Source organism: Geotrypetes seraphini, chromosome 8, assembly GCF_902459505.1.
Source record: "Geotrypetes seraphini chromosome 8, aGeoSer1.1, whole genome shotgun sequence".
Lineage (NCBI taxonomy): Eukaryota > Metazoa > Chordata > Amphibia > Gymnophiona > Dermophiidae > Geotrypetes > Geotrypetes seraphini.
Genome location: NC_047091.1, coordinates 132,051,143 through 132,067,117, shown reverse-complemented (window position 1 = coordinate 132,067,117; position 15,975 = coordinate 132,051,143). Strand labels below are relative to the sequence as shown.

Here is a 15,975-nt window from a genome sequence, read left to right as displayed (position 1 = left end):
TATGGCTTCTCTTTTTCTCTTATAGGGGGGCGAGTTGGTGGGTGTTTACGGAGGGTTTGTGATGGGGGAACAAAAAAATGGGGGGATGACTTACTGTTTGTTCTCTTTTTTCTCTCTCGTTTCATGCTATCGTACCATTTTACTTACCTGTTTTGGTTGTTTGTCTTGCTTTTGTCATCAATAAAAATTGTTTCAAACTAAAATCATAAATGTTCAAGGCTTGTGCGGTTAAGGCAGAGCTTACAGGAATGGGACAGGGACAGCGACAAAACTGTAAGATTAGATGTGGCTGCTAGGTTAGATAACACGTTCAGTGTTAATTTCATTAGAGCAAGAGATTTGGTTTTCCACTAAGAGAATAATTTGCTATGACCCACAAGTTCTAGTCTAGTCTGGTGAGGACATTAATGGAGGATAAATTAGGTCTTATCTGCTATTTTTCTTTAGTTTCACCAGACCAGTCCAGCTCCCCTCTGTATGCTGAAGGTTCTCTGGAGTTAGTCAGGTTACCGTTCTCTTGCTGTTTGTTTAAAAATAAAAGAAACAGAGAAGAAAAGAAAATAATAATAATCAGAAAGAAGAGGAACAGAAAGTTTTCCATTGCTTTGTTATAGATTGAAGATATGGTGCTCTTATAAGGGAGTGTGCTCAGGACTTTCTCTGTCTCCATCTGTTGATTGACACGCATAACCTACGAGCTACGAATTGAATTGGTCTGATAGAACTAATGAAAAGAAAAATAGCAGTTAAGATCTAATTTATCTATTTGAGGGCTGTCCTGTGGCTCAGGTGATGATGCATTGTAAGCTGTTTAGAGCTACCCTCACTTTGATGTCCAGAAATTGTATGATACTTCACCACCTGATTTTAGATTGTAAGCCACTAAGAGTTACCAAAATGTGGGATGGTAAGAAGAAATAAATACATTTGAAATTTGAAACTTGACTTTTCCTTAGGTGGGATATTAAATAATAAACATGAAACTTGCATACCACTATGTAGAAATTCCCTTGGTTGGCAGAGACAATGAGTGTTTGGAAGGCAATGGTCCAAGGAAAGGAGATTATGATGGTGGTTTTGAGAGTGCTGTAGAGATGGTCAAAGTTAGGGTCTGTGGTTATAAGGTTCTGAACAAAGCTAAGTTGCATCATTTCTAGCCTAAGATGGTCAGTACAGTATGTTTTCGATATGGGCTATAAAACAGAGATCATCTCCTAGTAGTGTGAATGAAGGTTCATGGTGCAAGATTTTAGCCTGCTTCTGACTGAGTTGGGGAACACTGTTTTGAGTCATTTAAAAAAAAAACCAAAACCTGCTGGTAAGATAATAGGTATCATATTTCTGTTTTCTTTGCAGATAATAAGAAATCACAGGCTTCTGTCAGTGGTAAGTGCCTCTTAGGTGCTAATTCTATGGAGATGGGTAGTTTTTGGACCTTATTTGTACTTTCTGTGGAATAATAAGTTCATAATAATACTTAGGGATATCATATTAACAGATGGTGACCACAAGGCCCATTTAATCTGCCTATTCCACATGCATTACTGCGGAGCTTGATTTTATCTTGGAATCCTATTTCAGTGAATTTTGTTTTTACTGTTTTGATCTCTCCACCTCCGCTGAAGTCTTTCTATGAAGGGAGAGATCCTTATCCTCTTGGTACATAGCTTGCTTCATTCTAATAGCTCCTCTCTGTGCTACCTCTATTCCTTTTATATCCTTTTAGAGATGTGGCCTCTGTAATTTAAATTTTAATTAAAATCAGAATTTATAATCCATTTTTATCAAATTGTTTCAGTCTGGAGTACAACAGGCAAACTGTAATCCATTAAACAGTACAATACAATTCAATTAAAAAGACTTATGCACACCTTTCTTTCAAAATACATGTTTGTTGATATAGTGATCTTTGAGTCAATCTCCATACATTTTATGACATAAACTACTGACCATTCTAGTAGTTACCCTCTGGGCCAGTTCCATACTGTTTATCTTTTGAAGATGTGACCTCCAGAACTGTACACAGAACTCTAAATGAGGTTTCACCTAAGGACCTATACAGAGGCACTATCATCTTCCTTTTCCTGCTGGCCACTCCTTTCCCAATGCACCTCTTCTATCTGCTTGGCCACATTAAGATGATCAGATATGATTCCTCCAAATTCCACTGTTCTTTCATTGTCAAATCACAATCATGCCCTCAGGTCCAACACACGAAAAGGATACACCCTAGACTTGCTTGCAACTGTCCCCACCAATCTCACTACTAACACCAAATGGACCCTAATCCCCTGGTCCGACCATTACCGTCTCAACTTTAGTTTGAACCTCTCATTAGAAAACCAAAACATCAAAACTGCAAAAGAAATAAAACTAATATGAAAAAAAAAAACAATCCAGACCTCTTCTGGAGCAAAATAACCAGATCTCTGATCTCTCCATCAAACAGCACTAAAGCGAGGGGTGTGGCTTGGACACGCAAGCAAATGGTCGGGTAATAGAAGTGCTCCGTGTCAAACAAGCTATTATTTCAAATTAAAAAGCTCCAAAACTGATATTTTCACTGAAAAAACGGTGGATAAGAAGAAAATGGCATCGGGTAAACAAAATAAAAACGATGCAGGAACCGGAGGATCAGGAACAAGCAGTAATAAAAGATCAAAGCCTGAACCAGGGACACCTTCAAAGGTTCCGTTGCCTTCAGAAGGAGATCCAGACATGATGGTAGAAATAAGACAGATCAAGGATATCGTTTTTGAGATCAAAAAACAACTTCAAAAGGCAATTGACGATGTAGCCATGCTTACAAAAAGAGTGGACCTCATTGATAACAAAATAACTCACTTGGAAGAAAAATCGGAATAGGTACATACTGAAGTTATGCAAAATAAAAAAGCTTGGAAAGAAATGGAAATAATGAAGAGAGACTTGGAAGATTGTTTGAATAGGGAAAAAAGAAATAATTTAAGAATTATAGGGATGCCAGAAGGAGTGGAAAAAAATGATCCCATTACTTTCCTAGAACAATTCCTTCCAAAAATCTTGCCTCTGAAATCAAAAGTGCCTCTTGAAATTGAAAGAGCGCACAGAATACCGGGACAAAAAACAGCAGTACAAAAAGGTCCAAGAACTTTAATATTTAAATTATTAAGATACCAACATGTTGTTGAAATATGTCAGCTGGCTAAAGAAAATAAAAATTTACGATGTCAAGATGCACGTATACACATTGTACCGGATTTTGCCAGAGAAACTGCCTTCAAAAGAAAACAACTACTGGATTTAAGACCTCAATTAAGGGCACTAGGGGCAAAATATGGACTTCTCTATCCAGCGGTTATGAAAGTAACTTTGGGAAATAAAACGCAAAACTTCACTGATCACAAGAAATTAGCAGAATATCTAGAACAGTGTGAACAACCAATGACTTCTTAAATAAAAACTGAGTAAGTTTATTAAGATTGAACTTAGATCAAATGATTTTATATCAAATATCAAATGATATTGTTTGTATTTTATTTTATTTTAAATCGTTACCGCAAATATACTCTGAAAAAAAAAAACAAAAAACAACAGATTAAATCAACTGTTTCGAATGTATGGAATTTTTCAACTTACTTTAAAAAAAAAAAAAAAAATACAGATCGCTGTCACGAGCATGGAACTTGACTCAGTGAAGACGTAGATAAATGAGTGACACGAAGGGAGGGCGGAATGTTGACTTCCCCTCGGTGACAGTGCACGGCTCTGAGAATTGATTGATTGCGTCGGACTTCTGATTGACTGAGGAGAATATAGAATAACTGTTTCCTACCAGATATTCCCTCAGTGCCACGGGTATGCCCGAAGTATGGTGATCGCTATGACACTGCTGAAAAATACGCGAGAGAGTATGCATTGGCAGGAAATCTTTATTTAACAATGAACTGCACCGGAAGTGAAGAGGATTGGTTGTTTTCACATCATCACGTCTACGGAGGAAGAAAAGGGATCTTGAAGAGGAAGTATAAAAAAAAAAGGCGTTCATACCAGCGGGACTACACGGACTGGAGAACTATTAAACATAAGATATATTATATAGAATGAAATAAAATGTCTTGCATAGGAAAGAATAATATCTTTATAGGATAGATAGGTTTTATGATTCAGATATATGCTAAATCCATTCTTTTTAGGATACAGTTCTTCAAAGGATATAGAGAAAAAGGTTTAAAGATAGGATTCACTAAAGATTTCAATTGACTGATTAAAATATGAATAAGAATGAGAAAGAGAATGGGTTATGATAGATTTTAATTTTTTATTATAATTTTTACCTTCTAATTTTGGATGAATGGATTTTATGGAATAGAAAATGTAATGAATGAAATGTAATGAATGATTGAAGTTATGGAGGATAAAGTGTTTGCTTAATGTTTTTTAGTAATCTTATCCTGGATAAGAATTTTTATAAATTCAAAATATTTTAATATACACTTAATTCAGCTGAGCATAATAAACTTTGGATAGATGAAAGTATCCATATAAATAAGAAAACAGAGATATATAAATTGTTAAAATTTAAAAAGTAATATTTATATTACTATTATGGAGCTTGTGATATTAAAGTATTTTTTTAGCTTGTAAGGAGTGATGTCAAACCTGATCTAATTTTGCGTTTCCAAATATTTGTATATGTATGGGGTGGGAAGGGAGGAAATGGGGGGGGTATTAAATTTTAAGGGTCTGAGTAAAGTAGGTAATTCTTTGATTTATCTTATATTGGGGAAAAGGAGTTTATAAAGAATATTGAAGATTGGGATGATACATTACAAATTATATTAATGGGTTATTCCATGTCAAGTGATCAAGGGCTCCCTGCATGACCATCACGGATTTTGATAAAACTTTATGCACACAGTCCCACATGTATCAAACGAACTTTGGTAAAGTTTTAGTTTCGCCTGTGGAATATTCGTGGAGATATAGCCATTTGTTTGACCCCATACTGCAATGACATACAGTACGACAGTGACATTGTGACAACTTTGAGACACAATATCTCACGAGCTATGTTTCCAAAAAAACTGAAACTTAGCTACCCTGCACAACTTTTGGAGCGCTATTCAGTGCTACCAATAATAATTTTTGTCGAGCACTGAGTGAATGGCTGAATTACAGTAAACTTGGCCGAAAAAATTAGTGCTCCAAAAAAAGTCAAAGTTTGACATTACTTAGCTCCCACAATAATTGAGTAATAAATGCGAAATTTGGCGCATAATGTCTCAGTACAACGTTGTTTTCAAAAGTACAATTTCAACCTCCAAGCTCTTTCCATTAGTTTACAAATTAAGTGTAAAGTTGCTAATTTGTGTAAAAAGGCCAAAAATAGGGTATTTTCAGCCTGCTTTTACAGAAAAATACCTTTCAGAAACTCTTTCAAATCAGTCTCATTAGAAAGAGCATATTTCAAACCCCCTAGAAAAGTGGGCTTCATTTTTCAACGCAGGCTAACAATGCCCGAAAAAGGGGGACAAAGTTGGGAGATGTCACCATGGCAACGGCCTACGTTTCAACTTACAATTCTGTCACTTTTCACACTGTTTTTCCCTGTTTATTTTTACTCAAGCTTTGGGTACAATTATAGTGTTCTTAATTAATGATTATTCCTAACTAGAAATTGAGGTGATAATTTTGTTGCATGCAGATCACAAATTACAACTTGTTTTCTTTTTCAGATCCACATTATTATTAATTCAGTTTAAAATGGATGCAAACGAATCGACTAATAATAATCCTTTTCTGCCAGACTGTGCCATTGGGCAAAAATTGTTGTCAAAGTGTCATGACGGCATATTTTATTCTAAAAAATGTGGGCTCATTTTTTTACATAATTTGTCAAACAATGAAAAATTGCTTATCACTCGGCGCTCTGAAGTTGAACTGATGGATAAAGACCAAATCTGCCTCCACCACAAAGCAAAGTATCTCGACAAATACGAATTAAAGCAAACATCGTGTTGTAATCCATTTGAAAAGAAAAATCACATTGTTCAAAGTGGATTGTTAAAAGTCGATCTTGCCATGTCTAATGATTTTAGAAAAGTGGCAAAAATAAATATCAAGCCAGGTCAGAAACTTTGCAGTAGGTGCAAAGCCCAATACGTTTCAATGAGTGAAGCTACTGCAGCATCTTCATCTTCAGACGATTTTGATATCAGCATCTCCGATGCAGTTGATCAAAGCTTGACTGCTTTAGGAACCTCTCCATTGAAAATTCGAAGATTAGCTAGTAGAGATAAAGCCGGCTATGTGATACGAAAAATTGAACGTGTGCAAAATGTGATAGCCAAGAAGATTACATCTGCTGCTGGAGTTTCAGCTGAAGAAGTTGGGCCGTCTCATCAGTCTGTAGAATGCAAGTTATGTGAAGATTACACTGACCTCATTGAAGAAATGAAAACGAAAATTGCAATATCCAACAGGTCAATGAAAGTTCAATTATTGACGATGGCCCTAAAGAAAGAGAAAGGCATTTGTTCTATACCTGATGCAAAAATTGGCAAGTCCCTTCCAAAAGAAATTGCAAATAGAGTTCAAGATTTTTACGAAGACGATGAATTCAGCAGGATATGTCCTGGCAAAAAAGATTGCATTTCAGTCCGCCTCAATGGTTTAAAAGTACAAAAGCAAAAGCGGCTGCTGTTGTGTAATTTAAAAGAGGTGTACATGGCGTACTGTAACAAATACGGAACTGAAATTGGTTTTTCCAAATTATATGAGCTCAGGCCAAAGTGGTGTGTAACCGTTGGTGCATCAGGTGCACACTCCGTGTGTGTCTGCACAATACATCAAAATGTAAAGCTCATGCTACAAGGCGCCAATGTCAAAGAGAATTACAAAGTTCTTATGGAAAAAACTGTGTGCGACCTAAATGTCAAGGACTGTATGCTACAACGATGTCAAAACTGCCCTGGTGAAGAAGCACTAACAGCATACCTGGAAGAAATATTCAAGGATTTAGATCCAGAAGAATCAATAGAATTTAAGCAATGGGTTCACGCTGACCGTGAAACATTAGAAACAAGCGTACTAACCATGGACAACTTTATTGAAAGACTTGCAAGCAAAATTTGGAAGTTGACAAGCCACCATTTCATTTCAAAACATCAAAGTGAATATTTGAAGATGTTGAAGACAGGCTTAAAAGAAACGGAAATGATCGTTTTGATGGATTTCGCTGAAAATTACTAATTTGTTGTACAGGATGCCGCCCAAGGCTTTCACTGGGAAAATTCACAAGCTACGGTACATCCTTTTGTTGCATATTACCTCAATGAAGTGGGCACATTGCAAGTTGTAAACTGTTGCATTATTTCTGATCATATGCAACATGATAAGATAACATGTGTTTATTCAAAAGTTGATCGAATTTTTGGTAACTCAAACAAACATTACCAAAATATACTACTTCAGTGACGGCTCAGCTGCACAATATAAAAACTACAAGAACTTTGTGAATTTGTGCAGTCACAGAAATGATTTCAACATTGAAGCTGAATGGAATTTTTTTGGAACTAGCCACGGAAAATCACCCTGCGATGGAGTTGGTGGAACAACTAAACGACTGGCTGCCCGGGCTAGCCTCCAAAGACCATCAACGGATCAAATATTGACGCCAAAGGATCTATTTAACTTTTGTGACCAAAATATACACGGAGTTAAATACATTTATGTTCCAAAAGAAGAAATTGAAGAAAGCAAAAAGTTTCAAGAAGAAAGATGGCATGAAAGCAGCACAGTAGCCGGTACCAGAGAGCACCACCAATTTGTACCAGTCGACTCAAACTCGGTTCGTGTCAGCAAAGTTTCAAATGACACAATAAATTTTGTTGCCAAAATTTCTGATACTGCCATTCCAAATTTGAAGTGTCCGAAATCTTTCCTGGTTGCTACGTTGCCTGTACTTACGATAATCAATGGTGGATAGGCAACGTTGTTGAAGTCTCAATTGAACAAAATGATGCATTGATAAAATTTATGCATCCTCACGGTCCAGCTCATTCGTTTTATTGGCCAGAAAGGCAAGACGTTTGTTGGGTTCCAGAGCAACACCTCATCTGCATGCTTTGTGCCCCTTCAGTTACATCATCCGGCCGCCAATATCAATTTCCAGAAACTGCATTGAAGAAAGTGGCTCAGAAATTTAACAGAATGTTATAAAGATTGCTGGCAGTTAAAATCAAAGTGGACTTCACTTCGGCTTGGGAACCATATAAGATACCAATTTAGGCTTGGGAACCTAGGATAAGACACCCTAATCATTGGCTTTGGAACCAGAAAGATACCAACAAAAGGCTTTGGAATCTTGACAAAGAAACCAAATGCGAGGCTTGGGAACCTGGACGAAGTGGCCCACCCGTGGCTGGTATTGCACAGCTATCGGGCGTGACCCCTATGGCGATGGGGTTGACAGTTCAAACTCTTGAACTGGTAGTGACAATGTCACCATGGACCAACGCAATAGAGTAGTAGTAATACTACGTCAATACAAAACTGTAACTTTAAAAATGACAGAACTATGTTGAAATAGAGGTTGTTGCCGTGGCAACGTCTCCCAACTTTGTCCCTCTTTTTCAGCCATTGTTAACCTGCGTTGAAAAATGAAGTCCACTTTTCTAGGGGGTTTGAAATATGCTCTTTCTAATGAGACTGATTTGAAAGAGTTTCTAAAAGGTATTTTTCTGTAAAAGCAGGCTGAAAATACCGTATTTTTGGCCTTTTTACACAAATTAGCAACTTTACACTTAATTTGTAAACTAACGGAAAGAGTTTGGAGGTTGAAAATGTACTTTTGAAAACAACGTTGTACTGAGACATTATGCGCCAAATTTCGCATTTATTACTCAATTATTGTGGGAGCTAAGTAATGTCAAACTTTGACTTTTTTTGGAGCACTATTTTTAAAAAGACAGAACGCTTATATATGCTGCATACAAGAGACCCATCTGTCAAATATTGAATCTATAAAGCTAAAAGGTGATTGGGTCAAACAATGTTATTTTTCTTCGGCAATAGGGAAAAAAGCTGGTGTTGCTATATTAATAAATAAAAAATGTTCTGCTTCATTTAAATTTAAGGCAGCTGATCCTCTTGGAAGGTGGGTATATGTGGAAATGGACATGGGAAATACCACCATGACACTCTTCAATATATATGCCCCTAATTCGAATCAGAATGAATTTTTTAAAACTCTGCAACAATTGATTCTTCCACTTGCTACTTCAAATCTAGTAGTAGCAGGGGATTTCAATGCTGTAATGGATCCACTGATGGATAAAAGTCCGAGAAGATTTATAAAATCATTAGGCCTTGATAATTTGGTACAATCTTGTGATTTAAAAGATATTTGGCGTATTCTTCATTTTGATGGTCAGGAATTTTCATTTTGCTCACAGGTTCATAATTCTTTTTCTAGAATAGATTACATTTTTGTTTCTAATCAATTAGTACATCAAGTCACACAGGCTGTCATTGATCCAATTATACTATCTGATCATGCTGGAGTGTGGATTGAAATTAAAATAATAGATCAGAATGGAAATAGACCTATATGGAGATTAAATAATACATTGCTCACAGATACTGACTTTTGTGAAAATCTTATGGAAAAAATGAAAGATTATTTTCAAATTAATGATACAGAAGAAATTTCAATAGAGACTTTGTGGGATGCTTTTAAAGCATACATTAGAGGACAAATTATTTCTTATTCAGCTTTGCAAATAAAAAAGGAAAAAAAGCAATTTACAGAATTAGAAAAAGTGGTGAAGTCTCTAGAATCAAAATTAATTGAAAAATGGGATTATTTGACACAACAAGAACTTTTAAAAGTTAAAGGTAAATATAATGAAATTTCTTCAAAAATTATTAGAAAAGATTTATTTGTACAGCAAGCTTTGTATTATCCCAGGACAAGCAGGCATGATATTCTCACATGTGGGTGACGTCATCTACGGAGCCCCGGCGCGGACAGCTTTTCAAGCAAACTTGATTGAAGTTTCAAGTTTGCACACTGCACCACGCATGTGCGTGCCTTCTCGCCCACTAGAGGGCGCATCCCACCTCGTGGTCCTCAGTTCAAATTTTTCCGCGGAGCAAGAAAGCCCTGTGGATCTGAGCTCCAGTGTTTTTGCCTTCTAGCTGCCGCGTTTAGTTTGTTTTTTCCTTCGAATTAGTTCGCGGTACTGTTTTCCTTTCGTTTCTTTTCAAAAAAAAAAAAAAAAAAAAAAAAGTCTTTCGTTTTTCGTCGGGTTCCGGGGGCTCCCGGAAGCCGTGGCCGCGGGACGTCGGTACGTTCCCGGCCTTCTTCTTTTTCTTCGTGGATGTCCCGTCCTGTTACGGGATTCAAAAAGTGCAGCCGGTGTGAGAGGTTGCTTTCCATCACTGACCCTCACCGGTGGTGCATTGTCTGTCTTGGGCCCGAACATCCGACAGACTCGTGTGATCGCTGTGCTACCTTCCAAAACAGGGCCCTCCGTCGCCGTAAGGCAAGAATGGCCGAATTGTTCGCCGTCGACGCGCCGCCTAAGGCCTCGACGTCGGCCTCGGCTTCGGCCCCGGCCTTGACCTCGGCCTCGGCGTCCTCGGGGGCCTCGGCCTCGCCTCGGCCCTCTTCCTCGAAGGCGTCGTCAGTGAAGCAAGCTTCGGGTAAGTCCTCTGTTCCATCCCCTTCAGCAAAGAAGCCATCCTCGAGTCAGGCCAAGGCGGGTGGGTCGACCCCGGCCCCGCATCGGACCTCGACTCCGCACACCCCGAGGGAATACTCGAGACCGAGGTCGCCCTCCAGGGAGTGTGCCCCGGACTCGGAACTCCCCACCTTCGTGGGGATTCCGGCCTTCCAGGATCTCCTCCGAGCTCTGATCTCATCGGAGCTGTCGGGAGCCCTGGAAGTGTTGCAGCGTGCTGCGGTTCCGGCGGCCTCGACCTCGGCCTGGACGCCTTCGGTCTCGGAGGCCCCGGCCTCGGCTCCCTCGGGAGCCCCGGCCTCGGCGACCTCGGTCTCGGGTACTGGGACCCCGTTCACCTCGGTCTCGGCCCCGCCCCGGACCTCGACCTCGGGGGAACCCCCTGAGCGGAGTGTAAGGCCCAAAGAAAAGTTGCGCAGAGTGCGCCGTCTTTCCTCCTCTTCCTCCGGGTCTTCCAGACACGCCTCGCCCTCGACGCGACCTCGGACGGGGCGTCGATCGAGGAAGTCTAAGCGGCCCCGAGGCTCGCCTCGGCGCGACCGTTCCTCGTCGTTCGGGGGCGAGGCGTTGCAGGTGTCGGAGTTGCGCCTCGACAACCCGAGGCTCCTCCGCTCACCCCATGGGAAGTCTTCCCGGGCCGCCTCGCCGAGGAAACGGGAGAGTGTCCCACGAACCCCGGGGTCCTCACCCAAGGGTTCTGCGAGGAGGATAACTTCCCCTTCCCCCTCGAGGGCCCTCGAGAGGGGATCCTGGGATTCGGGATCGGTTAGGGATCCTCATTATTCCCATGAGGCCTCCCCCCTCTCCTCGGTGGGGCGGTCGAGAACCCCCTCTCCCCAGGCTAGGCCGTCCTCATTTTCATCCTTCGTTCAGGACATGGCCCAAGCCCTGGGGATTGACCTGATGGTAGGCTCTCGGTATTCCAAAGAATTTTTGGAGGAACAGGACCTCCCCATTCTTCCTAGGGAGGTGCCTAGACTCCCTCTCAACAGTGTCCTTCTACAAACCTGGCTGAAGAACTTGTCAAACCCTCTTACAGTCACGTCTGTGCCTTCAAAAATGGAATCGAAGTATAGGACGATTCCCCCTAAAGGGTTCGATAAGGCGCAGCTCTCACACCAGTCTCTTCTGGTGGAGTCTGCTCTTAAAAAATCACAGCCCTCACGGGTTTCTGCGGCGGTTCCACCAGGCAGGGAGGGGCGGACCCTGGACAAGTTTGGCCGTCGCCTCTATTCAAATTCCCTGATGGCCACCAGGGTTCTAAATTACGCCTTCACCTTTTCCTCCTTTTTGCGTGGTATGGTGAAGGACCTTCCTCAATATCGAAACTCGTTACCGGACTCCCAAAGAGCAGGATTCGACAAGTTTATGTCCAACCTGTCTCAATTGCGGTTGTACCTATTCCATGCAGTGTACGACGCCTTTGAGCTGGTTTCGAGGGTGTCGGCCCTCGCGGTGGCCATGCGCCGCTTGGCCTGGCTTCGCACCCTCGACATGGACCCAAACCTGCAGGAACGCCTGGCAGACTTGCCTTGTGTGGGGTCCGAGTTATTCGACGAGTCATTGGATGCGGCGACCAAGCGCTTGTCGGAACAGGAGCGCTCTCTAGCATCCCTGGTCCGCCCCAAACCTAGGCCCCCGCCGCAGAAACCCTTTCGGCCTCCGCTGCGCCGATACCCTCAGAAGTCGACCCCGGCTTTCTCGAGACCGCCTCCGAGACGTCCGTCTCAGCGAGGCAGAGGGGGACAGCCCCGGCGCAGGGCCCTTCTAAGCCAGCGCCTTCCTTTTGACGGGCTGAGCGGACGGGGCGGGTTCCCCTCCGCACTTTCTCAGGAACCCCTTCCTATCGGGGGCCGTCTTCGGTTCTTCCGGGAGGCATGGACCGGGATTACCTCAGACGCTTGGGTGCTCCGGATCGTCTCCGAGGGCTACTCGCTCAACTTTGTGTCCTCGCCGCCGGACAATCCCCCAAGTTTAGTCCCCTGCAACCGTTCGCAGCTACCGACCCTTATAACCGAAGCCAAAGCCCTCTTGAAGCTTCGGGCGGTCGAGCCGGTCCCCAAGGACCAGTGGGGTACGGGGTTTTACTCCCGCTACTTTTTGGTCCCAAAAAAGACCGGGGACCTGCGGCCCATACTGGACCTCAGGAAGCTCAACAAATTCCTGGCCCGGGAGAAGTTTCGAATGCTATCTCTCCCGGTTTTGTACCCCCTCTTGGGGGAAGGGGACTGGATGTGCTCCCTCGACCTGAAGGAAGCATACACCCATGTTCCGGTGCACCCCGCCTGCCGAAGATTCTTACGATTCCAGGTGGGGGACCTCCACCTCCAGTACAGGGTACTGCCCTTCGGCCTGGCCGCGTCCCCACGAGTATTCACGAAGTGCATGGTGGTGGTTGCAGCAGCCCTCAGGTCACGTGGACTCCATGTGTTCCCTTACCTGGACGATTGGCTCATCAAAGCCCCGACCAGGGAGGGGGTTATCTCAGCGACCCGACAGTCTATTGCCTTCCTGCAAACTCTCGGGTTCGAGATAAACTTTCCAAAGTCTCAGTTGAGACCGTCGCAGTCTCTTCAATTCATAGGTGCGGTGCTGGACACGGTGCGCCTACGCTCCTACCTGCCGACCCAGCGGGTGGAAACCTTGGTACGGATGAGCCGCCAGGTCTCCCAACTATCGAGGGTGTTGGCCAAGCGCATGATGATGCTGCTGGGCCATATGGCCTCGACGGTACATGTCACGCCGTTTGCGAGGCTACACCTGAGGATCCCTCAGTGGACCCTCGCGTCCCAGTGGCGCCAGGAGTGCGACCCGGTGTCTCGCCTCATTTCGGTAACTCCGCCCTTGCGGAAATCGCTGCGTTGGTGGACAGACTCTTCAAATCTGTCCATGGGGCTATTGTTTCGCACTCCGCCTTTTCGCAAGGTCCTGACCACGGACTCCTCGGAGTACGCGTGGGGAGCCCATCTCGACGGTCTTCGCACGCAGGGCCTGTGGTCGTCAGAAGACCGTCAGTGTCATATCAACGTGCTAGAGCTGCGAGCCATCTTCCTAGCACTTCGAGCCTTCGTTCACATATTGCAGGACCAGGTGGTCCTCGTCCGCACGGACAATCAGGTGGCAATGTATTATGTGAACAAGCAGGGAGGAACGGGGTCATGGCCCCTCTGCTCCGAAGCTCTTCGCCTCTGGGAGTGGGCGGCCTCCCGGAACATCTTCCTCCGGGCGGTCTACATCCAAGGAGAACGGAATTGCCTGGCGGACAAACTGAGTCGACTTCTGCAACCGCACGAGTGGACTCTACACTCAGCAGTTCTACGCGAGGTCTTCGCTCGCTGGGGAACGCCACAGGTGGATCTGTTTGCCTCTCCGGAGACACACAAACTACCACTATATTGTTCTCGGATGTACTCGCAGGACCGTCTGGAAGCGGATGCCTTCCTACTCGACTGGGAAGGGAGGTTCCTGTATGCATTCCCTCCGTTCCCTCTGATCATGCGAACGTTGGTACACCTAAAATCGTCCACGGCCACGATGATTCTCATAGCACCTCGGTGGCCGCGTCAGCACTGGTTCTCCCTGCTGCTCCAGCTCAGTGCCAGAGAGCCTCTTCCCCTGCCTGTCTCTCCTTCTCTGCTGTCTCAGAGTCAAGGATCCATGTTACATCCCAATCTGCAGTCATTGCACCTGACAGCCTGGTTTCTTGTTCCCTGACTCCTCCGGACCTGTCTCAATCGGTGAAGGAGGTGTTGGAAGCCTCCCGCAAGATCTCGACGAGGCTTTGCTATGCGCAGAAATGGACCAGGTTTTCCACCTGGTGCTCGTCTTTTCACCTGGATCCGGTATCAGTTCCGGTATCCTCGGTTTTAGAATATTTGTTTCAATTGTCGCGCTCCGGCTTGAAAACCACTTCGGTGCGGGTTCATCTCAGTGCGATTTCTGCTTTCCACCAACCTCTGGAGGGACGCCCTCTGTCACTCCATCCCTTGGTGACACGCTTCATGAAAGGGTTACTCAGGGTTTGTCCCCCTCTTAAGCCTCCGTCTGTCGTGTGGAATTTGAATGTAGTTCTGGCTCAACTGATGAAACCCCCGTTTGAGCCACTCAACAAGTCCCTCTTGAAATTTCTGACTTGGAAGGCGGTGTTTCTAATTGCCCTCACCTCCGCCAGGCGGATCGGGGAGTTGCAAGCCTTGGTTGCGGACCCCCCTTTCACTGTCTTTCATCACGACAAGGTGGTTCTCCGCACCCATCCTAAGTTTTTACCTAAAGTTGTTTCTGACTTCCACCTCAATCAGTCCATTGTCCTTCCTGTGTTCTTCCCGAAGCCCCACTCCCATCCTGGCGAGACGGCGCTTCACACGCTTGACTGTAAGAGGGCGTTGGCATTTTATCTTCAACGCACCAGGCCTCATCGGAAGGTTCCTCAATTGTTTTTGTCCTTCGATCCCAATCGATTAGGGCATCCAGTTTCCAAGCGCACTCTGTCTAACTGGTTGGCCGCTTGCATTTCCTTTTGCTACGCTCAGGCTGGCCTTCCTCCCCCGGGTCGAGTCACGGGGCACAAGGTCCGAGCGATGGCAGCTTCGATAGCTTTCCTCCGATCCACTCCGATGGAGGACATATGTAAGGCTGCCACTTGGTCTTCGGTTCATACATTCACCTCTCATTACTGTCTGGACACTTTATCCAGGAGTGACGGCCGGTTTGGCCAGTCAGTTTTGCAAAATCTGTTTTCCTAATTTGCCATCCTCCCACCTGCCCTTTTTTGGTTAGCTTGGAGGTCACCCACATGTGAGAATATCATGCCTGCTTGTCCTGGGATAAAGCACAGTTACTTACCGTAACAGGTGTTATCCAGGGACAGCAGGCATATATTCTCACAACCCGCCCGCCTCCCCGGGGATGGCTTCCTTGCTAGTTATGGAACTGAGGACCACGAGGTGGGATGCGCCCTCTAGTGGGCGAGAAGGCACGCACATGCGTGGTGCAGTGTGCAAACTTGAAACTTCAATCAAGTTTGCTTGAAAAGCTGTCCGCGCCGGGGCTCCGTAGATGACGTCACCCACATGTGAGAATATATGCCTGCTGTCCCTGGATAACACCTGTTACGGTAAGTAACTGTGCTTTATGGAAATTCGAATAAGGCGGGAAGAATGCTAGCAAATTATCTTAAAGCAAAAAAAAGAAAAACAAAAATAATTGCTATTCAAAATGAGAATGGGGAAATGTTATCTCAAATTGATCC

The 15,975-nt window shown here is 44.0% G+C and overlaps 1 protein-coding gene across 4 annotated transcripts in view; it reads left to right on the top strand.

The window, feature by feature from the left end:
• MED15 (mediator complex subunit 15) overlaps positions 1 to 15,975 on the top strand; it is a 161,379-nt gene that overhangs the window by 61,129 nt on the left and 84,275 nt on the right. For all 4 annotated transcript variants that reach the window (XM_033953768.1, XM_033953765.1, XM_033953766.1 and 1 more), the window contains one exon: positions 1,357 to 1,386. In XM_033953768.1, the coding sequence (XP_033809659.1) occupies positions 1,357 to 1,386 (30 nt within the window). The remainder of the gene's footprint in view (positions 1 to 1,356; positions 1,387 to 15,975) is intronic.